The sequence below is a fragment of the Pelophylax lessonae genome, assembly GCF_965119305.1.
Source record: "Pelophylax lessonae genome assembly, chromosome: 1".
Classification (NCBI taxonomy): domain Eukaryota; kingdom Metazoa; phylum Chordata; class Amphibia; order Anura; family Ranidae; genus Pelophylax; species Pelophylax lessonae.
The window spans coordinates 881,576,732-881,600,921 of NC_138768.1; the positions used below are offsets into that span (position 1 = coordinate 881,576,732).

At 43.0% G+C, this 24,190-nt stretch overlaps 1 protein-coding gene across 1 annotated transcript; it reads left to right on the forward strand.

Annotated features, from left to right (window-relative positions):
- Positions 1-591: 591 nt before the first annotated feature.
- On the forward strand, positions 592-20,709 carry LOC309550648 (uncharacterized protein; the record flags this gene model as incomplete). Its single annotated transcript, XM_082250985.1, has 6 exons — positions 592-726; positions 1,411-1,545; positions 5,701-5,781; positions 11,014-11,295; positions 13,840-13,985; positions 20,635-20,709. Exons 1-6 carry the CDS (start codon positions 657-659, stop codon positions 20,707-20,709), a joined length of 789 nt encoding a protein of 262 aa, XP_082107111.1. The 5' UTR covers positions 592-656.
- Between the last annotated feature and the right edge of the window lie 3,481 nt (positions 20,710-24,190).

Sequence of the window (24,190 nt, forward strand, 5' to 3'; positions counted from 1 at the left end):
TACAGTATATACAGTATATACAGCGCCCCCAGCAGGCACATCTGTTAGTGAAGCAAATAGTAAACATGGCTTCAATGAAAGCCGGCCCCCCCTACCTGTCAGCCTTGTGGATGAGACAGGTGGTCTTCCCAGTAGCAGTATGGCTCCCGCAGCTGATACCCTACACTAGCCTAGCTGCTGTGAAATTGACCGATGCTCTGGGGGGGGGGGGGGATTTGGACCCCCCTTATCTACGCCCCTGCCATAGCATGCAGCAAGTCTTGAGTCAAGAAAAACAATACTGTAATCTCAGAAAACAGCAAAACAGCTAAACTTTTCCTAATAGGGAAATAATGCCCATCCTCCTTGGACACTAGCAAAAAACTGAAGCATTCTGGGAGTAGGAAGGGTTACACCTGGCTGGCCAATGTCCTTTTTGTTTGCCAGGGATCAAACCCCCCTGTAGGTGGCAGTAAACCCACTTGTTTCTAAATATGTGAATCCTGTGTCCTTTAATGAATAAGAAAGAGAATAAAATATTCTATTATTCTAATATTGTGTGAAATCAGTGGAGTGTACTTCCCTCACTCTGAATATAACATTGTATGTTCCTTCCTCTTCACATACGGGAAATCTTCCCCTCCACCATCATCATCTGTGTCACATTCGGGGCTATTATGACTGACGCTGTCACCTATGCTGACCTGAAATTTGAGGATATTGTGATGAAGGAGAGCGATTACAGAGGTAATGGGATGTATTTATCATTTCTTATTAACTCGCATTAGATGATCCTCCTCTACATTTGTGGCTCAGGAATTTTATACAGGTTTATAAATGTGGGGGGGGGGGGGCATTAGAGTGTAACCACCTCTGGTACAGAGACGGATGTGACTGGCTCAGCGATCTCTGTACAGCAATGCGGTATATGTCAGAGCTATATAAATGTATAATAGTGTGTGACTGTGGGGGAGGGGACATTAGAGTGTAAGCTCCTCTGGTACAGACACTGATGTGACTGGCTCAGCGATCTCTGTACAGCACTGCGGTATATGTCAGAGCTATATAAATGTATAATAATAATAGTGTGTGACTGTGGGGGAGGGGATATTAGAGTGTAAGCTCCTCTGGTACAGAGATTGATGTGACTGTGGGGGGGGGGCATTAGAGTGTAAGCTCCTCTGGTACAGACACTGATATGACTGGCTCAGCGATCTCTGTACAGCACTGCGGTATATGTCAGAGCTATATAAATGTATAATAATAGTGTGTGACTGTGGGGGAGGGGATATTAGAATGTAAGCCCCTCTGGTACAGAGACTGGTGTGATCTCTGTACAGCACTGAAGTATATGTCATAGCTATATTAATGTATAATAATGATTATGATGTCTGTCTGGGACCAATGCTAAACGTTTCTCTTCCACAATAGAAGACGAGGACAATGGTAGTGACCATGGGGACATTATGTACGAGAATGTGGAGACTCTGACTCCATCCAGATTTAGAGATCTACCGGATCCATGTGATAATCCGGCTAATAAAAGAGAACATCGGATCCTATCAAGTAAGACATGATTTTACATTTCTATTATGATTTTTATGAGATGTAATTCTCAGAGACCTTGATAAGATAAAGGTTAAAAACTTAAAAATGCAAGCCCACTTGGAGAGGGGGGCTACAACAGTTATGTGACCATAAAGAATAAGTAATTAGACCAGCGGATAAGGGAGGGGGGATAGTTGTGCTTGACAAAAGTACCTATATTTCCGAAATTAACAATAACTTAAGTGATCAGGATACCTATGTTCCCCTGAGAAGAGACCCAGGGATTGCTTATAGAAAAGAGCTTGAAAAATTGATTAACAGGGGTCGCCAACAGGGCATAGTAAATAAAAAGGAGAAACAATTTTTGGTCCCAGCAAGCCCAAGGACACCAATTATATATTACCTACCAAAAGTCCACAAGAACCCAATTTGCCCCTCGGAACACACTGTAGTGAGTGGTATAGCTCTGTCACCTCCCAGGTGGGCAAATATATTAATACTTACCTTCAACCACTTGAGGGGAAAATGCCATCTTATATTAAAAATACCAAATCGGTCATTAATTTGATGAAATATTGCCCTTTTAAGGAAGGATGGTGGTTGGTACCAGTGGATGTTGCATCACCTAACACCATTATCCCACATAATTTGGGTTTGTTAGCAGTGTCCCGTTATTTGGATAGGGACTCTGGCTTGGTATCTGTCCAAAGGGAGTTCATTTTGAGATTTGCAGCGACACATAACTATTTCTGGTTTGGAGGGAAATATTACCTCCAAAACAGGGGTGTGGCTTTGGGGGCTAAATATGCCCCCCAGTGTGGCAAATTTGCTTATGGCCAAATGGGAGGAGGATGTCATTTATGCCCGACATAGGCCTGAATTGGCCCTGTGGGCACGATATATTGATGACATCCTCATCCTGTGGAAGGGTGACTCCATCTCTTTGGTAGATTTTTTGGAAAAATTAAATCAAAATGATAGAGGAATTGAATTAGACTATGAGATGAGTCAACGTGAGATTCATTTTCTAGACTTAAGTATTAAGGTGGAGGATGGGAGACTTATTACCTCTACATATTTTAAGGTCACAGACCGAAATGCATTTATTTCAAAGGATAGCTGCCACCATCAATCGTGGCTAAATGGAGTTCTGAAAGGTCAATTCCTCTGAATTAGGAGAAATTGCACCAATTTGGAGGATTATCATAAACAAACAAAGGTACTGACCTAAAGGTTTTTGGAAAAAGGTTATGACCCTATTTCTCCTCATACTGCACGTAGAGGGGGTCAGAAGAGCTGATAGAAGCTTTTTGTTGAGGGATAAACCTGAGGAGTCCATCAATAGGAATGCTAGCACTTTTGGCCTCCCTCTGGTTACCACTTCGACCAAGCATCATGTGATCAAACGTATAATGCAGAAACATTGGCACATCCTACAAAATGACAGGGTCCTTGGCTCTTTGCTTCCATCTAAACCTCAAGTGATTTATAGGCGTGCCCCCTCCCTTAAGAATAAAGTAGCACAGAATATCCTTGACCCCCTGTTAGACCCTCTTTTTTCATAAGTGTGGAAAATGTCAGGTATGCAGTCTTAATAAGTGCAAAACGAAAAAAAAAAATATCAGAATTCTCCTCTACCAACACTTTGAAAGTATACACAGTGAGACCTTTTGTTACATGTAGCACTACACATGTGGTGTACTTACTCCAGTGCCCATGTGGGTTGCAATATGTGGGCAGCACCACCCGCTCGCTTAGTGTTAGACTTAATGAGCATATTGCTAACATCCGAAAAGGGTACAAGAATTATAGCGTTAGGACACTATGATCCTGTACATAATAGAGAACCAGCTGGGATCCTCTTTATGGGAATAGACCATTATGTTCCCCACTGAAGAGGGAGTCTAAGGGTAAGAAAACTATCCTTAATTGAGACCACGTGGATTTTTCTACTTAAAAGTTACATCCCCTATGGGTTAAATGTTGACTGAGATGTTAACTGTTTTATAGATAATTCATAAAGTCTGCTTTATATATTTTAAATACATTTTCTAAGGTATAGCGTTTATTTTATGTTTTCATATATTTTGTATAATTATGTATGTATCATTTAATTTTTAATTGTTTTATTATTTGGTGTACAGATGATGACCTTTTTCGGCCATATAAAGTGTTAATGACTGGGCCCAGTTTTTGGCCTCCCGGGCTGAAAGCCTCAGACTATATGTGGGAGATTTTTTAAGTGTCTTCGGGAACTGTATATTTTATCCTGCTGGGTACATCTTTTTTCCGTTGTCTCCCAAGGGAATGGATGTGTTAAACATGTCCGGGTTGAAAACGAGGCTTGGTACCTATTGAAAAAGAGGTGTGAATTGCCTTGCTGAGCCACACGACCCTGTGATGTGAAAGCGAAGCTTGGTCATTTGAAATGGATATATAAATGATGAGAGGATGTGATGCTCATGCCCTGGAAGAAGTCCTGTTGTGACGAAACCGGTCAGGCGCAGTTACATATCCTTTCATCGCAACTACCCGGAAGTGATAGCACTTGCCTTATCTAGTGGATTCGTTTATATGGCTGTTTGAAGAGTGAACCATGTATATGCAATTTTTATTTATTAAAAGGATACTCGTAAGAGGTTTTACACTATCAGCGCTTATCTCTTTATTGGGTTCATACCAATGGCTATGACGCGTTTGGAGTACTGGGAAATTTTAGATGGTCCCTTTCATGTTTTATGTTGGAACAACATCAGTGGAAGCACACTAGCCTTGTTGATCTCCCATGATAGAAGGTCCATACCCTCTGGAAAGAGGACATCCATATATGTGGTGGTGGTGAATTCACCAGGTGGAGGATTTCACTTTGGAAAGGAGGGCCCTTTCCCTACATCATCACTATTTTTGGATTTATTGTTTGGATAGCGCAACACTTTTTATGGCTATTACATTTTTATTATGATCCTCACTGGGAAGCTTTATTAACCTCTTCCCATCTGTGCTATAGCTGAAAGACGGCTACAGCGCGGACCTTAATTGCCGGGAGGGCGTCCATGTACGTCCTCCCATGCATGAGCTGCCTGCGCGCTCCCTGCGGAGCGTGCGTGGCTCGCTCTGTGATCAGCGAGTCCATGAGACTCGGCTGATCACAGATCGGAGTAAAGGGCCGGTCCTGGGCCTTTACCACGTGATCAGCTGTCAGCCAATGACAGCTGATTACATGATGTATACAGCAGCCGGCGATCAGCTTTTTTTTTCTCCTCCCGCTATCAGCGGGAGGAGAAAAAAAAGCCGATCGCCGGCTGCTGTCAGAAGGACATCGGTCCCGAAGAAGAGAGGAGCATCTGTGCCCACCAATGCCACCTACCATTTCCCACCAGTGCCACCTACCAGTGCAGGTCAGTGCCACCTATCAATGCCCACCAGTGCCACCTATCAATGCCCACCAGTGCCACCTATGAGTGCCAATCAATGCCCCATCATCAGTGCTGCCTATCAGTGTCACTTACCAGTGCCTGCCATTGCCACCCATCAGTGCCCTTCAGTGCCACCTAACAGTGCCCTTCAGTGCCACCCAACAGTGCCCATCGGTGCCACCTATCAGTGCCACCCATCAGGGCCACCTATCAGTGCCCACCAGTGCCACCTTATCAGTGCCGCCTTATCAGTGCCCATTAGAGCAGCCTATCAGTGCCTATCAGGGCCCATCAGTGCTGCCTCATCAGCGCACATCAATGAAGGAAAAAAATTACCTGTTTGCAAAATTTTATAACAAACTATAAAAACAGTTTTTTAGTTTTTTTCCCCAAAATTTTCGGGCTTTTTTTTATTTTTTCAGCAAAAAGAAAACCTTAGTAGTGATTAAATACCACCAAAAGAAAGCTCTATTTGTTTGAAAAAAATGATAAAAGGGAATTTGGGTACAGTGTTGCAGGACCGCGCAATTGTCATTCAAAGTGCAACAGCGCTGAAAGCTGAGAATTGGCCTGGGCAGAAAGGGGGTTTAAGTGCCCGATAGGCAAGTGGTTAAATCAGACCTGAAACTATAACTTCCTGCAAAGGCTAAAAAAACTGATGAAAAATAAAATCCACAAGAAATAAAGATTAGTGATAGATATATTTTACATTTGCATGACAAGAATACTATAACATATTCCTCTCCATTCTTCCTAGGATCTGAAAAGTCTCTTCTCTTCTTTTCTATCCTATTTGGTCTTCTGTTTATTGCTACCACCATCGGAATGTCGGTGAAATGTAAGTTTTTACTTTTACCTATATTGTACGCCATTTTAATGGGGATTTCACAGGTTTGCTGTTCCATATTGTCATGACCTTATTTCCTATAAAGGGTTTTATATAGTCTGCAATTCTGAGAAATGTTTGAAGCACTCTTGGTGTTCTGTTGAATTTAAAGGACAAGCCACTATGAGACTGGATGGTTTTGAATTTGGCTGATAGACATCAGAGGCAGACACTCATCATCATCCAGGACCTCTCATAACAAAAGGTCTAGAAGGGATTAAAACTGCCATTGTGAACAAGGGTTCAGTGGAACCGTAGAGTTTCTCAAAAGGTTGTTATGTGTTCCTTGAACATTGGCTGATTGATGTCCCATTAAATGGCACTCGCATGGTTCCCAGGTCAACTCCACTTGGCAGAGCTACAGTATCTCACAAAAATAAGTACACCCCTCACATTTTTGTAAATATTTTATTCTATCTTTTTATGTGACAACACTGAAGAAATGACACTTTGCTACAATGTAAAGTAGTGAGTGTACAGCTTGTATAACAGTGCAAATTTGGTGTCCCCTCAAAATAACTCAACACACAGCCATTAATGTCTAAACTGCTGGCAACAAAAGTGAGTACACCCCTAAGTGACAATATCCAAATTGGGCCCAATTAGCCATTTTCCCTCCCCGGTGTCATGTGACTCATTAGTGTTACAAGGTCTTGGGTGTGAATGGGGAGCAGGTGTGTTAAGTTTTGTGTTATCGCTCTCACTCTCTCATACTGGTCACTGTGTGCCAGAGGCAGGCTGTGATTGAGGGGGGGGGGGTGCCAGAGGAAGGCTGTGACTGGGAGGAATGGTATATGCCAGAGGTAGGAAATGATTGGGAAGGGATGTGTGCCAGAGGTAGGCTGTGATTGGGAGGGGGTGTGTCCCAGAGGCAGGCTGTGATCGGGAGGGGGTGTGTCCCAGAGGCAGGCTGGGATTGGGAGGGGGTGTGTCCCAGAGGCAGGCTGTGATTGGGAGGGGTGTGTGCCAGAGGCAGGCTATGATTGGGAGGGGGTGTGTCCCAGAGGCAGGCTGTGATTGGGAGGGGGTGTGTCCCAGAGGCAGGCTGTGATTGGGAGGGGGTGTGTCCCAGAGGCAGTCTGTGATTGGGAGGGGTGTGTCCCAGAGGCAGGCTGTGATTGGGAGGGGGTGTGTGCCAGAGAAAGGCTTTGATTGGGAGGAGGTATGTGCCATGGTAGCTTAACAAACTACCCAATCCAGGCATGCTGTGTGTCTGGAAAGTGTCCTGTACCTCTGAATGGCCAGTCAAAGGATAAAAACCGACCACACTAACACAGATCAGCTTGTGTACATTACAGTTTAAAAGAAGGAAGAAAGGTGAATGGCAGGACCAACCAAGAACTTCTGGTGGAAGAAGTCCATGAAAATGATAGAGACTATGATTTACAAAATACACATATGTGAACATACACATAGAAAAAAATAAATATTTAGGGTGACATACTTTATTTGGAGATCTAAAAGCATTAAAAAAATCAAAGATGAAACTTTATTAAAGACATAGAATGCAAATATGCGTGTGATGCCAAGCTGCATGCGATTTTGGTGGGACGCAATAGAAGCATAGTGGGGTGGCGGTAGGGGGTGGGGATACAGCACATAATGGGGAGACACAGACATCACCTGGTAGTGCTGGAAAGCTGAAGAGTCTAAGAGCCCATTTAAATCACGGTGAACAATTAATTGTATACCAATGCCAGAAGCCTGGCTAACAAGATGGGCGAGCTGGAGTTACTGATGTTTGAGGAGGACTTAGATTTTGTGGGGATAACTGAGACTTGGTTTGACAGCTCTCATGACTGGATGGCGACCATTCAGGGGTATTCCCTTTATCGCAGAGATAGAGAAGGTAAAAAAGGGAGAGGGGTATGTCTGTATATTAAGAACAGTGTACAGGTAAATATGAGGGATGATATTAATAATGGAGCTATGGACGAGGCAGAATCCCTATGGGTAGAACTTCAAAGGGAAGGCACTATGGGGAAGGTAATATTGGGCGTATGCTATAGGCCCCCCAACCTGAGGGAGGAGGGGGAGGCGGACCTCCTTTTACAGATAGGATTGGCAGCAAGGATGGGAAATGTCATTATAATGGGGGACTTTAATTATCCAGATATAGACTGGGCAGAAGGAACCATGCATTCAGCCAAGGCTAGGCAGTTCCTAAATGTTTTTCAGAACAATTTCATGGGTCATATGGTGAATGCACCGACAAGAAACAATGCGGTACTTGACCTACTGATTACCAACAATACAGACCTGCTCACGGATATCGAAATACGGGACAACTTAGGAAATAGTGACCGTAGGTTAATTAGTTTCAGTATTAATTATAGTAATAGGAAACACAAGGGCAATATAAGGACACTGAATTTCAAAAGAGCCAATTTCCCAAAACTGCGCTCTCTGCTAGAAAATATCAATTGGGATAGAACCCTGGGAACAAAGAACACGGAGGAAAAATGGGAGTGCTTCAAGAGCATACTTAACAAAGGGATTGACCAGTGCATTCCAAAGGGAAATAAATTTAAAAGAGCAAAACTAAACCCTGGGTGGCTAAACTCCAACATAAAAATGCATATTAATGCTAAAGGAAAGGCCTTCAAAAAATAGAAGACTGAGGGGTCATTGGCAGCATTCAAGTATTACAAAGAGTGTAATAAGAAATGTAAAGACGAAATCAGGGCGGCTAAAATAGAACACGAGAGACATATAGCGGAAGAGAGTAAAAAGAACCCCAAGAAATTCTTTAAGTATATACTGTAAACAGTAAGAAAGCAAGGCCAGAACACATTGGCCCCATAAAAGACGATAAGGGAGTTTTGGCCACAGAGGACAGAGAAAAGGCGGAAGTGTTAAATAATTTCTTCTCTTCAGTCTTCACAAAAGAATTGGGGGGCTACACTAACCCGGCTTGTAAGGCCAAACTAAACAACACACCCCAGGAAATACCGCCATGGCTAACAGAAGATAGACTTAGAACTAAACTAGAGAAACTTAACATAAATAAATCACTGGGACCGGATGGGTTGCACCCGAGGGTTCTTAAAGAGCTCAGCCAGGTGATAGCCAGACCATTATTCTTGATCTTTAAGGATAGTTTACAGACAGGTATGATGCCAGCTGATTGTAAAAAAGCCAACGTGGTAACAATATTTAAAAAGGGGCCGAGATATATCCCAGGAAACTATAGGCCGGTCAGCCTAACATCAGTAGTCTGCAAGATTTTGGAGGGGATGTTAAGGGATCACATACAAGACTTTAGTAATGAAAACGGTATTATTAGTAGTAATCAGCATGGATTCATGAAAAATCGTTCTTGCCAAACCAATCTATTAACCTTCTATGATGAAGTGAGCTGCCACCTAGATAAAGGTAAGCCTGTAGATGTGGTGTACCTGGACTTCGCAAAGGCCTTTGACACCGTTTCCCACAAACGCTTACTGTTCAAACTAAGTAAGGTAGGTATGAACCATAAGGTGAGTACCTGTATAGAGAACTGGCTCTAGGGGAGAGTGCAAAGGGTGGTGATTAATGGGGAGTACTCAGATTGGGCAGGTGTGGAAAGGGTTCTGTCCTGGGGCCAATCCTGTTTAATTTATTCATAAATGATCTAGAGGAGGGGATATCGGGTAAAATCTCAGTATTTGCAGATGATACTAAACTAAGCATGCCAATATCTTCTATGCAGGATGTGGAAACCTTACAAGCGGACCTGAACAAAATAATGGGGTGGGCAACTACATGGCAGATGAGGTTTAATGTTGAAAAATGTAAAGTAATGCACCTGGGTGCCAGAAACCAGAAAGCAAGCTACTCACTGGGGGGGGGGGGGACCTCTGGGTGAGTCTAGGATGGAAAAGGACCTGGGGGTACTGGTAGACAACAGGCTTGGCAGTGGCATGCAATGCCAAGCCGCTGCAAGCAAAGCCAACAGAATACTGGGATGTATAAAAAAGGGGATTCACTCCAGAAATAAGAGATTATTCTCCCTCTCTACAAGACTCTGGTCCGGCCACATCTGGAGTATGCTGTCCAGTTCTGGGCACTGGTCCTCAGGAAGGATGTGCTGGAACTGGAGAGAGTCCAGAGAAGGGCAACAAAAATAATTAGGGGAATGGAGGACCTCAGCTATGAGGAAAGACTACAAGCACTGAACCTATTCTCTCTGGAGAAGAGACGATTGAGGGGGGATATGATATCAATGTACAAATACTGTACTGGAAACCCTAGCATATGGAAAAACCTATTCAGAGAAAGGGAATACAATAAGACACGTGGCCACTCACTAAAACTAGAGGAAAGGCGGTTCAACCTTAAAATACGCAGGGGGTTCTTCACTGTCAGAGCAGTAAGGTTGTGGAATTCTCTTCCGCAAGCAGTCGTATCAGCAGTGAGCATTGATAGTTTCAAAAAACTATTAGATGGGCACCTTAAAGACCACAACATACAGGGGTATACAATGTACAACATACAGGGGTATACAATGTACAACATACAGGGGTATACAATGTACGGTTAACAGCAAACACACACACACATCATAGGTTGAACTGGATAGTCTGGTGTCTTTTTTCAACCTCACTAACTATGTAACTATGTAATTATGCACAGAATATGCACTGGTTTAGTGCACACTGTATTGCAAAGCGTTGTTAATGCTCATTGCAGGACATTGTTTTTCCCTAAACCTCAATATTGTTATGCACTTCAGTGTGTTGCAATGTGTCACAGAGTTTTTTCCAACACCCCAGTTACATAGGGATGAATATATTATTCTGCGTGTTCTGCTTCTCCCCTCTGCTTGATGGTCCCATGTCTTTGGTTGATCTTGTGGATGTGTCATGAAGGCCCAGTCTGCCACAAACTTTCAAAGCCTTCTGAGACACCTGTGTTCTTTGTCTTTAGATGCTTTATTTGTTACCATTTCAGCCTGGTGTTGTAGGGTTCTAATAACCCCCAGTTTGTGTTCCAGAGGGTGTTAGGAGTCAAAAAGCAGATCCTGGTCGGTGTGGGTGGGTTTCCTGTAGATCTTAATGTCCAAGTCCCCCCTTCCCTATTGATTTCTAATACACAGTCCAGAAAGGGTGACTAGAACTGGGGAAGTGGCTGGTAAGCTATGAAACGTCTTCAACATTACACAAGTCCAGTTGAATGACATGATTTGTCCTTCTTCATCTGCAGACACGTCTGAATCTCAGGAATTAAAGCGTCTGTCTAAGCGTTTTGCAGAGATGAATGAGAGTCTCTCACAGAGGCTGCAGAGTAAAGAGGACCTGTTAACCTCCACCAAGAATGACCTGGAGACCACACAGAAGAAGCTGGAGCAGCTGGTCCAGGGTATGAACACTCTGAATGCTTCTCTCCACACTCTGCAAGTACAGAAAGAAAGAGTCATTCAGGATCAGCAAATTACAGAGAGATCATTGAACGAAACCAGGCTTAGAGTCACCCAGATGGAGCAAGGTATTTCTTCTAGGACCCCCAATGTGAACAAAGACTGCACATTCACAACATGGCTACAACACATAAACTGACCGCACATCTCACAGTCTGATTGTACAATTTCCTATAGATCTATCAAGATCTATGAGGTACAAGGAACTGTCTGATTGGATACAAATGAAATGAATAGTTCATATTTCTTAGCCTTGGTATTTCTAAAGGAGATTATACAGAGATTATACCATATATAATGTATGGGCAACTTTCTACCATAGGAATAGTGTAGGGCAGCCTTCCATACCTTTTTTACCCCAGAGGAACCTCTCGAATAGTTTTTAGGTCTTGAGGGAACCCCTACCAAAACGAATTAATCGGGGTCAATTGGAAAAATCCTATATACGTTGTTGGTCAGTGGGAAAATACCCCTTACATTGGGGGTCAGTAAGATGAATGCACCTTACATTGATGATCAGTGGGAAGAATGTTCCTTACATTGGTAGTCAGTGGGAAGAATGTTCCTTACATTGGTGGTCAGTGGGAAGAATGCTTCTTACATTGGTGGTCAGTGGGAAGAATGCTCCTTACATTGGTGGTCAGTGGGAAGAATGCTCCTTACATTGGTGGTCAGTAGGAAGAATGCTCCTTACATTGGTGGTCAGTGGGAAGAATGCTCCTTACATTGGTGGTCAGTGGGAAGAATGCTCCTTACATTGGTGGTCAGTGGGAAGAATGCTCCTTACATTGGTGGTCAGTGGGAAGAATGCTCCTTACATTGGTGGTCAGTGGGAAGAATGCTCCTTACATTGGTGGTCAGTGGGAAGAATGCTTTTTACATTGGTTGTCAGTGGGAAAAAAACCCTTACATTGGTGGTCAGTGGGAAGAAAAACCCTTACATTGGTGGTCAGTGGGAAGAAATCTCCATACATTGTTGGTCAGTGGGAACAATGCTCTTTACTATCAATGAGTTTTTATTAATTTCAAACAAAGTAAGTAAAATCTTACAAACATTCAAAGTGTCCAACAAGCAGACAATGTTAAAGCAAGATAACATAGGAGTGTTCATACACTAGTAGAGATATCCGTACAATGCAGGTAATATACAGAACACAAAAACTATAAGGCAAAAGCTCGATATATATGCCGCCTCTTGGGACATCATGTTATACATGTGCTACATGACTTCCCCTGAGTTTCGTACAAGGCGAGGCTCGGACTCGGACAACTCTAGCATCTCAATATGCTTTCTTGAAAGACCAAGAACAGGTAGGGTTCATAATCATATACATGCATATATAAAGAGGGAACCAGACAAAGGACCCCAAAATCCCCTACACGTTTCGACTTGGAGCAGTATATATATATTCATATATCTAGTATGCAATGTAAAACCAATCTCTGTGTTTCCTATACTGTGTATTTAGATATAGGCTAAAGGAACCGTGGACCACTGCTCCACCTGAAGAAGACTGCTCCAAGTCGAAACGCGTAGGAGTTTTTGGGGTCCTTTGTCTGGTTCCATCTTTATATATGCATGTATATGATTATGAACCCTACCTGTTCTTGGTCTTTCAAGAAAGCATATTGAGAACCCTTGTTCATTACCTATTGTAACTTTTCAGGTTTTAATATGTCTTTATAGATTGTTTGCACTGTTCTTTGTGAGTCTATCCAATAAAGATTTTTTACTACATCCCTTGCTTCACTACTAGTATACCTATATTAACATAGGTTTGTTATATGATTTTCACCTGAGGCATCTCAAACATCCCATTCCCCTGTCCTCTCTTGGGGGCATCCCTTAGCCGGGTTTTAGCCCTCCATGTGTTCTTGAAACAATTTAGGGATGGATGCCACTCTAATACATCCTTATTAATTATTTAACTGAGCTTTTCATAAATTCCTTACTGTTAAATCTTGAAAGCAAAAATTGCTTGGAATACCCTTTTCATTTTCATATATTAAGTTGTAAGAGTATTAAAATAAAAGTGGGTGAACTGAAGGACTCAGTGGGATGACCAGTGTAGGGGCCCTGGAGAATGTTGGTGGTTAGGCCCAGGGGTGACCAGGCCTAAAACTTTGTAAGGGGCCTCAAAATTTCTCATGGCCGCCCTGGTTTAGTATATGGAGAATGGTTAATGGTTAAGTTAGGGATATGTATATTTCTTAAGCTAAGTCATGAAGGAATAATTTCCAGATCGAAGTTAGGTGTGTGGAGAAGGGAGGTTACCATTTGTCATAAGCAAATGTATATGTGTTAGGGTATGTTTGGTGGCTATCACAGCCAGGATTGGGTTGGGTTAGGTTGGGTTGGGTTGGGTTGGGCTTCAGTGTTAGGAGTAGGTTATACATTATGAATTGAGTTATAGGGTGATAAGTGTTGGGTATAGATATTTGTAGATGAAGCCAGGAATATAAGAGGGAAATTTAGGTTTGTTCTGGGACAAAATAAACCTACGTGTTTGTCCAGCCTTGGTTTCAGGTACCTAAAAAAAAAAAACTTACTGATGTTCTTCTACTTTTCTGGTCATATAACAGTAAAACAGAATATTGTTCTTCTATCCCAGATCTCTGTCCAAAAAATTGGATTATGATTGGTATGAAATGTTTATTGATCAATGAAGAAAAGAAAGATTGGTATGAAAGTGAGAAACAATGTCTTCAAGTGTCTGCCAACCTTCTCACTGTACAAAGCCAGGACGAAGCTCTTAAGGTAAATTGTATATTTCATTTTTCCACTTTCTCTGTTTGATCTGTAGAATACATGTCATACTTGATTCCAGACTAGGGATGGCCTTGCGGTTCGCCCGGCGGTCGGTTCGCGGCAAATTTTGCTTGTTCGCTACCCTCCAATTTTGCGAACACATGGCGTTGTTCGCGGCAGCCATATTAGTTTACATTGGGGAGAACTTTGACCCATGACACAGCCGTCAGGTGGAACGGGACAGCCAATTGAAACATTTCAGCACATGGACAGTCCCCCTACCTTATAAATAGACCAGAGCAGGCGGCCATTTCACATTCTGCTTTTTGTCAGCGTAGGGAAAGGTTGGCTGTGCGCATCAGGGACAGATTGCCAGTGACACAAATAGCTCTGTTAAGATCCACAAAAGTCCTTTTCAGGGCTGGTATTTGGTATAGGTGTGCAGTCTCTTTTCAGTGTAGGGAGAGGTATGCTGTGTTCATCAGGGACAGATCGGCAGTGACACAAATCGCTCTGTTAAGCTCCATAAAAGTCATTTTAAGGGCCTCTATTTGGTATAGGTGTGCAGTGCTCAGGGGTGTAATCCACGTATAATATACTTTGTAATATAGAAAGCATATTATAGTGGATTTGTATTGTGCACTGTGCAGCATTGTGACTGGTGTGGTGACTGAGCGTTGCTGCGGCAATACTACAAACAGTGACAAAAGCACTTTTAATGTATTGTAACTGGTGTGGTAGACCAGTGGCCCCCCAATACCAAATATTGAAGTGGGGTGTTATATGAGTATACTTTTACAAGTGTATTTGTGTCCTGCAACAATATTGCCTCTTTTGCTGCGTTAACTCTGATACACACAGTGCCAAACTCCCTGGCCAATTTTTTGAACAACTGGTGTGATAGACCAGTGGCCCCTCAATACCACATATTGAAGTGGGGTGTTATTTAACAGTATACTTTTCTGATAGTGTATTTTAGTCCTGCAAAAAATTTGGCCTCTTTTGCTGTGTTAACTGTGCTACACACAGTGACAACAGTTACTGGCCAATTATTTGTAGAACTGGTGTAATAAACCTGTGGCCTCCCAATACCACAGATTGAAGCGTTGTGTTATATACCTTTTTCCAGATATACTGCGATTCTCTAGAGACTTTTGTCACAAGGTAATTGAAAAAATTACAGGCAGAGGAAGAGGCAGGCCCTTATGCAGGGGTGGTAGGAGTAGGGCAGGAGCAGTAGGCCGGAGCCAAAGTGTGAAGTTTCAGAAGGTGCGTTCGATTACGTCAAAGGACGCACCAGACTTGGTTGAGTGGCTCACTCAGCCTTCCTCTTCTGCACCCTCCTCATCCTCCCTATTCACTCTCTGCTGTGTGCATCCCCAAAGACACCACCACAAACACCACCACCACCACCACCACATACCCTCCGCTTGAGTCACTAGAATTATTTTCCGATCCATCACAAGACATTTGCCATTGTTGGCATCGGATAAGGAAGAGGAGGTAGCAACAGCCGCCACTCAGCAGTCTGATGACAGTACCCAGATCAGCCCAAAGAGGTTGGTCTCCGTTATTGCTGCCTACTCCGAGATCTCGAATGTTAGTGGTGGGGAAGGTGACGGGGATGAAGACGTGTCTATGGATGTCACATGGGTGGCCACAAGAGAGGAAGAGGAAGGGAGTTCAGAGGGAGAGACGGACCGGCAGATAGAGAGGAGAGGCAGGCGGAACTTGCATTGCACAAGAGGTACAAAGCAGACTGCAACCATGTACAGTCACATCTGGCACTCCCAGGACACCGGCACATGGCTCCGCAGTGTGGTTTTTTTTAATGTGTCCATTGCTGAAAACAGTGTTGCCATCTGCAGCCTTTGCAGTGAACGCATAAGTCGCGGTAAGCCCAACACTCACCTAGGGACGACCGCCCTAAGAAGGCACCTGAACTCCCATCACCGAGCTCAGTGGGAGCAACACCATCCGAACCCAAAAAGCCACACTCCAGGCTCTCACCATCCAGCCTCTTCTTCTTCTCCTCTCTCCTCCCAATTGTCCTCCACTCCACCTTCCATGATGCCGTCGTCACGTTGTTCTGGGAAAAGGCAGGCTTCTGTGTCCCAAATGTTGGAGCGGAAAAAAATGATGACGCTGTCTTGTCGGAACTGATAGCCCGCCAACTACTGCCATATCAACTGGTGGACTCGGAGGCCTTTCGTAAATTTGTGGCCATTGGAACACCACAATGGAAGGTCCCAGGCAGGAAATATTTCTTGCAGAAGGGCATTCCAGAGCTGTATGGCCATGTTCAGCAGCAAGTGAATATATCTCTGACACACAGTGTTGGTGCCAAGATACATCTGACCACAGACACATGGTCTAGCAAACATGGGCAAGGAAGACATATCACTTTTACTGCCCACTGGGTGAACCTTCTGACGGCCGTAAAGCATGTAACCCGTGGCACCCGTGTAGATTAGGTTGTACCGCCATGGATTGCATGCAGGCCTGCCTCTTCTTCTCCTCCTCCTCCTCCATCCTCCCTCTCCTCCTCGGCTGACTCCTCCTTTGCCGCTGCTACCGTCTCTTCCGCTGCGCCACCTAAGATCCCCAGAACCTATTCCACATGCCAGGTGAGACGTTGCCATGCTGTGCTGCGTCTGTTGTGCCTGGAAGCCAAAAGCCACACTGGTCCTGCCCTCCTTTCAGCTTTGCGTTCACAGGCAGATCAGTGGCTGACACCGCTGAATTTGACAGTTGGTAAAGTGGTGTGCGACAACGGTGCCAATCAGGGCAAAATAACACACGTGCCATGCATGGCACACGTCCTGAACTTGGTCGTGCAGCGATTCATTGCCAAATACCCCAGGGTCCAGGACGTCTTGCGGCAGGCCATGAAAATCTCGGGCCATTTCAGAAGATTTTACACAGCCATGGCTTGCCTTGCTGACATTCAGCGGTGACACAACCTGCCCGTCAGGTGTCTTATTTGTGACTGCCCGACGCGATGGAACTCAACGTTGCATATGCTTGATAGGCTGCTCCAGCAGAAACATGCAGTTAACGAATACCTGTACGAACTCTGCAGCAGGACAAGTTCTGGGGAGCTTGGGTTTTTTTCACCTCGCCAGTGGCTGCTCATGCGGGACACATGCAGACTCCTGCGGCCATTCGATGATATCACCAAACTGGTCAGTAACGGCCAGGGCGCCATCAGTGACATCGTACCTTACGCCTTCTTTCTGGAGCGTGCATTGCGTTGCGTCATTGATCAAGCCATTGAGGAGCAGGAAGATGAGGAAGTCGCAATGTTGGATGAATTCCCAGTTGGTGTGATAAACCAGTGGCCCCCCAATACCACATATTGAAGTGGGGTGTTATCTGAGTATACTTTCATAAGTTTGGCACTGTGTGTATCAGAGTTAACGCAGCAAAAGAGGCAATATGGTTGCAGGACACAAATACACTTATGAAAGTATACTCAGATGACACCCCGCTTCAATCTGCGGTATTGGGGGGCCACAGGTTTATTACACCAGTTCTACAAATAATTGGCCAGTAACTGTTGTCACTGTGTATAGCAGAGTTAACACAGCAAGAGAGGCCAAATCTTTGCAGGACTAAAATATTCTCTTATAAAAGTATACTATTAAATAACACCCCACTTCAATATGTGGTATTGGAGAGCCACTGGTCTATCACATCAGTTGTTCAAAAAATTGGCCAGTGATTTTGGCACTGTGTGTATCAGATTTAACACAGCAAAAGAGGCAATATTGTTGCAGGACACAAATACACTTGTAAAAGTATACTCAGATAACACCCCACTTCAATATGTGGTAGTGGGGGGCCACTGGTCTACCACACCAGTTATAATACATTAAAAGTGCTTTTGTCACTGTTTGTAGTATTGCTGCAGCAACGCTCAGTCACCACACCTGTCACAATGCTGCACAGTGCACAATAATACTACTAATCCACTATAATATGCTTTCTACAAAGTATATTATACCGTGGATTACCCCCCTATATTGTGCACTGCACACCAATACCAAAAAATTGCAGCCCTTTAAATGACTTTTGTGGACATTAACAGAGCGATTTGTGTCACTGCTGCCGATCTCTAACTGCCCCTAAAGCAACCACAGGATACCTCTCCCTAACCTGAAAAGAAACTGTAGTAGACCTATACCGAAATACCAGCCCTCAAAAGGACTTTTGTGGATCTTAACAGTGCTATTTGTGTCTGGCAATCTCTCTCTCATGAACACAGCAGACCTTTCCCTACACTGACAAAAAGCAGAATGTGAAATGGCCGACAGCTCAGGTCTATTTATAAGGTAGGGGGCATGTCCATGTGCTGAAATGTTTCAATTGGCTGTCCCGTTCCATCTGACGGCTGTGTCATGGGTAAAAGTTCTCCCTAATGTAAACTAATATGGCCGCCGCGAACAACGCCATGTGTTCGCAAAATTGGCGGGTAACGAACAAGTAAAATTTGCCGCGAACCGACCGCCAGGCGAACCGCAAGGCCATCTCTATTCATAAAGTCCTATATAGACTTTGATTGACAAGCCCACATGAAACACACTGTTCTTGTAACGTCTCTAATGTCATGTTATGTCATATAACCAAAGAGCTACCGAAGTAACACATATTACCAACTTATACAACATTAAGTAAATACATACAAATACTATTAATTATGACTGAGATTACATTAATCCCAGCTAACATTATTTAAACAAATATATGTATTATTCCCTGCATTATATAGACCCTGTCTGTTCTTGACTTCCCATGACATCCTATACCAGATACCTTATGTCTTCCTCTAACTAGCTACATACACCAGAAATATCTGAGATTTTACTGTTTCAGCTAAGCTGAAGAAGTTTATCACTAATCACCTGATCAAGGTCATTCACACATACCTTATCTCACAGAAGTACACCCCTCACATTTTTGTAAAAATGTTATTATATCTTTTCATGTGACAACACTGAAGAAATGACACTTTGCTACAATGTAAAGTAGTGAGTGTACAGCTTGTATAACAGTGTAAAATTTCTGTCCCCTCAAAATAACTCAACACACAGCCATTAATGTCTAAACTGCTGGCAACAAAAGTGAGTACACCCTTAAGTGACAATGTCCAAATTAGGCCCAATTAGCCATTCCCCCCCCAAAATTCATGTGACTCATTAGTATTAGAAGGTCTCAGGTGCGAATGGGGAGCAGGTGTGTTAAATTTGGTGTTATCGCTCTCACTCTCTCACACTGGTCACTGGAAGTTCAACATGGCACCTCATGGCAAAGAACTCTCTGAGGATCTGAAAAAAAGAATTGTTGGTCTACATAAAGATGGCCTAGGCTATAAGAAGTTTGCCAAGACCCTGAAACTGAGCTGCAGCACGGTGGCCAAGACCATACAGTGGTTTAATAGGACAGGTTCCACTCAGAAAAGGCCTCGCCATGGTTGAGTGCACGTGCTCAGCGTCATATCCAGAGGTTGTCTTTTGGAAATAGACGTATGAGTGCTGCCAGCATTGCTGCAGAGGTTGAAGGGGTGGGGGTCGGCCTGTCCATGCTCAGACCATACGACACACACTGCATCAAATTGGTTTGCATAGCTGTCCTCCCAGAATGAAGCCTCTTCTAAATATGATGCACAAGAAAGCCTGCAAACAGTTTGCTGAAGACAAGCAGACTAAGGATATGGATTACTGGAACCATGTTCTGTGGTTTGATGAGACCAAGATAAACTTATTTGGTTCAGATGGTTTCAAGCGTGTGTGGGGGCAACCAGGTGAGGAGTACAAAGACAAGTGTGTCTTGCCTACAGTCAAGCATGGTGGTGGGAGTGTCATGGTCTGGGACTGCATGAGTGCTGTCGGCACTGGGGAGCTACAGTTCATTGAGAGAACCATGAATGCCAACATATACTGTGACATACTGAAGCAGAGCATGATCCCCTCCCTTCAGAGACTGGGCCACAGGGCAGTATTCCAACATGATAACGACCCCAAACACAACTCCAAGATGACCACTGCCTTGATAAAGAAGCTGAGGGTAAAGGTGATGGACTGGCCAAGCATGTCTCCAGACCTAAACCCTATTAAGCTTCTGTGAGGCATCCTCAAACGAAAGGTGGAGGAGCGCAAGGTCTCTAACATCCACCAGCTCTGTGATGTTGTCATGGAGGAGTGGAAGAGGACTCCAGTAGCAACCTGTGAAGCTCTGGTGAACTCCATGCCCAAGAGGGTTAAGGCAGTGCTGGAAAATAATGGGGGCCACACAAAATATTGACACTTTGGGCCCAATTTGGACATTTTCACTTAGGGGTGTACTCACTTTTGTTGCCAGTGGTTTAGACATTATTGGCTGTGTGTTGAGTTATTTTGAAGGGACAGCAAATTTACACTGTTATACAAGCTGTACACTCACTACTTTACATTGTAGCAAAGTGTCATTTCTTCAGTGTTGTCACATGAACAGATATAATAAAATATTTACATAAATTTGAGGGGTGTACTCACTTTTGTGAGATACTGTATTAATATTATGATTAATCATAAAACCAAATATATTTTGCAAGCTTGCCATGAATATAATTTAATTCCAATAAGTGCTAAATCATGAATTTGTAATAATTATCTAACAGAGGAGCTCGTCCACCAAGCTAAGGAGACATAGTCCAAATATCAGAAGATCTGGGCATATTGGCACCATTTTGTGATGACAGGCGAATATTCTAAAGTCATGAGCTAAACGTATCAAGTGATAATTTGTATAACTTTCATTGAAGAAGGAGGATGGGGTCCATAGGTCCCCTGTATTACCACTCTGGAACTTAACCACCCTTTCTTTTTGATCAGCTCTTAAACCCTACCTATCCCCCCCAGCACCCTTACCGGCACACCCATCCCAGCTTTTCTTATTTCGTTCTTGGCCTCCTTTTCACACTAAAGGGTAGGCAAACTTGTCAGCCTACACATTCCACCACAACGCCAAGACAGTGCCTATATTAACCTCTACAGGCTCGATGACTTTTATGGTTTGGAAAGTTATAGACTTACTTTACCTGTTCCATTTCCTGTTTAATCATGTACAATCTTATCCAAAACATTATTGCATTTAAAGGTTGAACTAGTATTGAGTGCACATTAATTAGGGCATAGGGAACACATCTACAAAATAGGATAGGACCTAACTTGTGCTTACAGAAGAGGTCAATGTGGTTAGTAATGGGACAAGGTCTTCTGGATTTAGTGCAAGATGCCAAAAGTGTGCCCGGACCCCAAGATGGACTGTGCCTATATGTTAATAAGTACAGTGGCCAAGACAGTGTAGAGAGCAAAAATGACAATTTCATTCTACCAGCCTAAAGGTTCCCACCTTCTTCACCAAATGGCATACATTACGATAACCAAAGATGAAGGGTTTTAGCGCCGCTCTAATCAAAAGGAAAGGTTCAATCCCTCTTGTCCTCAGAAGTAAGGGTGTTTGCATTCAAGCGCTGACAGAATCCATAAACAGGGGGGAACTTCACACTCCCAACCTGATCGGAGTGTAAGTATGGATGTTAAATGGCCTTAGTCAAATCATGCCTCTGACGCATTTTGTCCCACCCACCGGGGGCCTAGTCATAAATCTAAACGGCAGTGTTTAGGGCAAACTGCTTCAGGGGGCGTGGTTAAATAAATTATATTAGAATACAAACTCCCTAATTTATTATTGTTATAATTCATATGTGTAATAAGTATAATAAATACAATACTTAAAAAGAAAAAGATGTCAGGTAGAACACAAACGAGCAGGAGAGAAGGAAAGAAATTATTAAAAATTACTAATAAAGCAGTTAATATCAAATTCTAGGTTGTGGCCTAACGGGTGAAGGGCCTGCATTTCATATATCCAAAAAGATTCCCGTTGGCTCAAAGTTGTAATTTTAATACTCCCTCTCCAATGGGGATGGTATTTCTCAATTGCCCAAAAAATATGGGAGGATGGATCTTTATTATGGTGAGTAGCATAGTGTTTGGAAACACTATGCTTGGGGTAACCTTTACTGATATTTTGAATATGTTCTCTAATTATTTTCCACATTGGGCGCTTAGTGCAACCAATGTAATGAATCTGACTTGGACATTGTAAAGCATAAACCACTCCTTCAGTTCTACATGTAATGCAGTCTTTTATTTAGAAAATATAGACTCTAAAAAAATTCAAATAAACAATTGTTTCTAAATATATAAATGGGTATCCTCTGCACCCCGTGCTTGATTGTGCTTTAATATTTCCGTCTCGTGTGTGCTCAAATGTAATATTTCTCCACCTTAGCCCAAAGGGGCCACTCACCAGATATATTCAGGCAGTCAAGACCCCCACAGCTTTATATATAATCTCGGTCACCGTTTCTGTCTCCCATTTTCCCAACACATCATCTCAATCCTTGATACCCTCGACTTGGGCAAATCAGTATATTTTAACTGTATATTGTTGAGCCAGGCTCCAATCCAATAGGGATTCCCAAAAAGAAACAAAGTCAGATGAACGTGCGATACGTTTATTAGAATTATCCAAAATCACATAAAAACAATGGTATTTGCATTCACATTTAATTGAGTGGCACCCACTGTAAAACCTTTGGTATGCAGTAACTTCTGCCGTTCACGCCAGGATCAGGTATGCATGCCAACTGCGTTCCACCAAGAACCAGTGGGGTGCCCCAAGGCTCAGTCCTGGGACCAATTTTGTTCAATTTATTCATAAATAGCATTGAGGACGGGATCAGTAGCTCGATCTCAGTTTTTGCAAATGACACAAAATTAAGCAGGCCAATAACGTCACATCATGATGCAGAAATCTTGCAGAATGACCTGAACAAAATAACAGAGTGGGCAACTACAGTGCCTTGCGAAAGTATTCGGCCCCCTTGAACTTTGCAACCTTTTGCCACATTTCAGGCTTCAAACATAAAGATATAAAACTGTAATTTTTTTGTGAAGAATCAACAACAAGTGGGACACAATCATGAAGTGGAACGAAATTTATTGGATATTTCAAACTTTGTTAACAAATAAAAAACTGAAAAATGGCTTCCAACTTTGAAGTGACATATAACCCAACCAAATGACACATCAGAGGACCTCAGAGAAATCGTTAAAGAGAGGAATTAAAATTATATATATATATATATATATATATATACATACACAAATATATATACAGTGCCTTGCTAAAGTATTCGGCCCCCTTCTTGAACTTTGCGACCTTTTGCCACATTTCAGGCTTCAAACATAAAGATATAAAACTGTCATTTTTTGTGAAGAATCAACAACAAGTGGGACACAATCATGAAGTGGAACGAAAATTTATTGGATATTTCAAACTTTGTTAACAAATAAAAAACTGAAAAATTGGCCGTGCAAAATTATTCAACCCCTTTACTTTCAGTGCAGCAAACTCTCTCCAGAAGTTCAGTGAGGATCTCTGAATGATCCAATGTTGACCTAAATGACTAATGATGATAAATAGAATCCACCTGTGTGTAATCAAGTCTCCGTATAAATGCACCTGCACTGTGATAGTCTCAGAGGTCCGTTTAAAGCGCAGAGAGCATCATGAAGAACAAGGAACACACCAGGCAGGTCCGAGATACTGTTGTGGAGAAGTTTAAAGCCGGATTTGGATACAAAAATATTTCCCAAGCTTTAAACATCCCAAGGAGCACTGTGCAAGCGATAATATTGAAATGGAAGGAGTATCAGACCACTGCAAATCTACGAAGACCTGGCCGTCCTTCTAAACTTTCAGCTCATACAAGGAGAAGACTGATCAGAGATGCAGCCAAGAGGCCCATGATCACTCTGGATGAACTACAGCTGAGGTGGGAGACTCTGTCCATAGGACAACAATCAGTCGTATACTGCACAAATCTGGCCTTTATGGAAGAGTGGCAAGAAGAAAGCCATTTCTTAAAGATATCCATAAAAAGTGTTGTTTAAAGTTTGCCACAAGCCACCTGGGAGACACCAAATATGTGGAAGAAGGGGCTCTGGTCAGATGAAACCAAAATCAAACTTTTTGGCAACAATGCAAAACGTTATGTTTGGTGTAAAAGCAACACAGCTCATCACCCTGAACACACCATCCCCACTGTCACACATGGTGGTGGCAGCATCATGGTTTGGGCCTGCTTTTCTTCAGCAGGGACA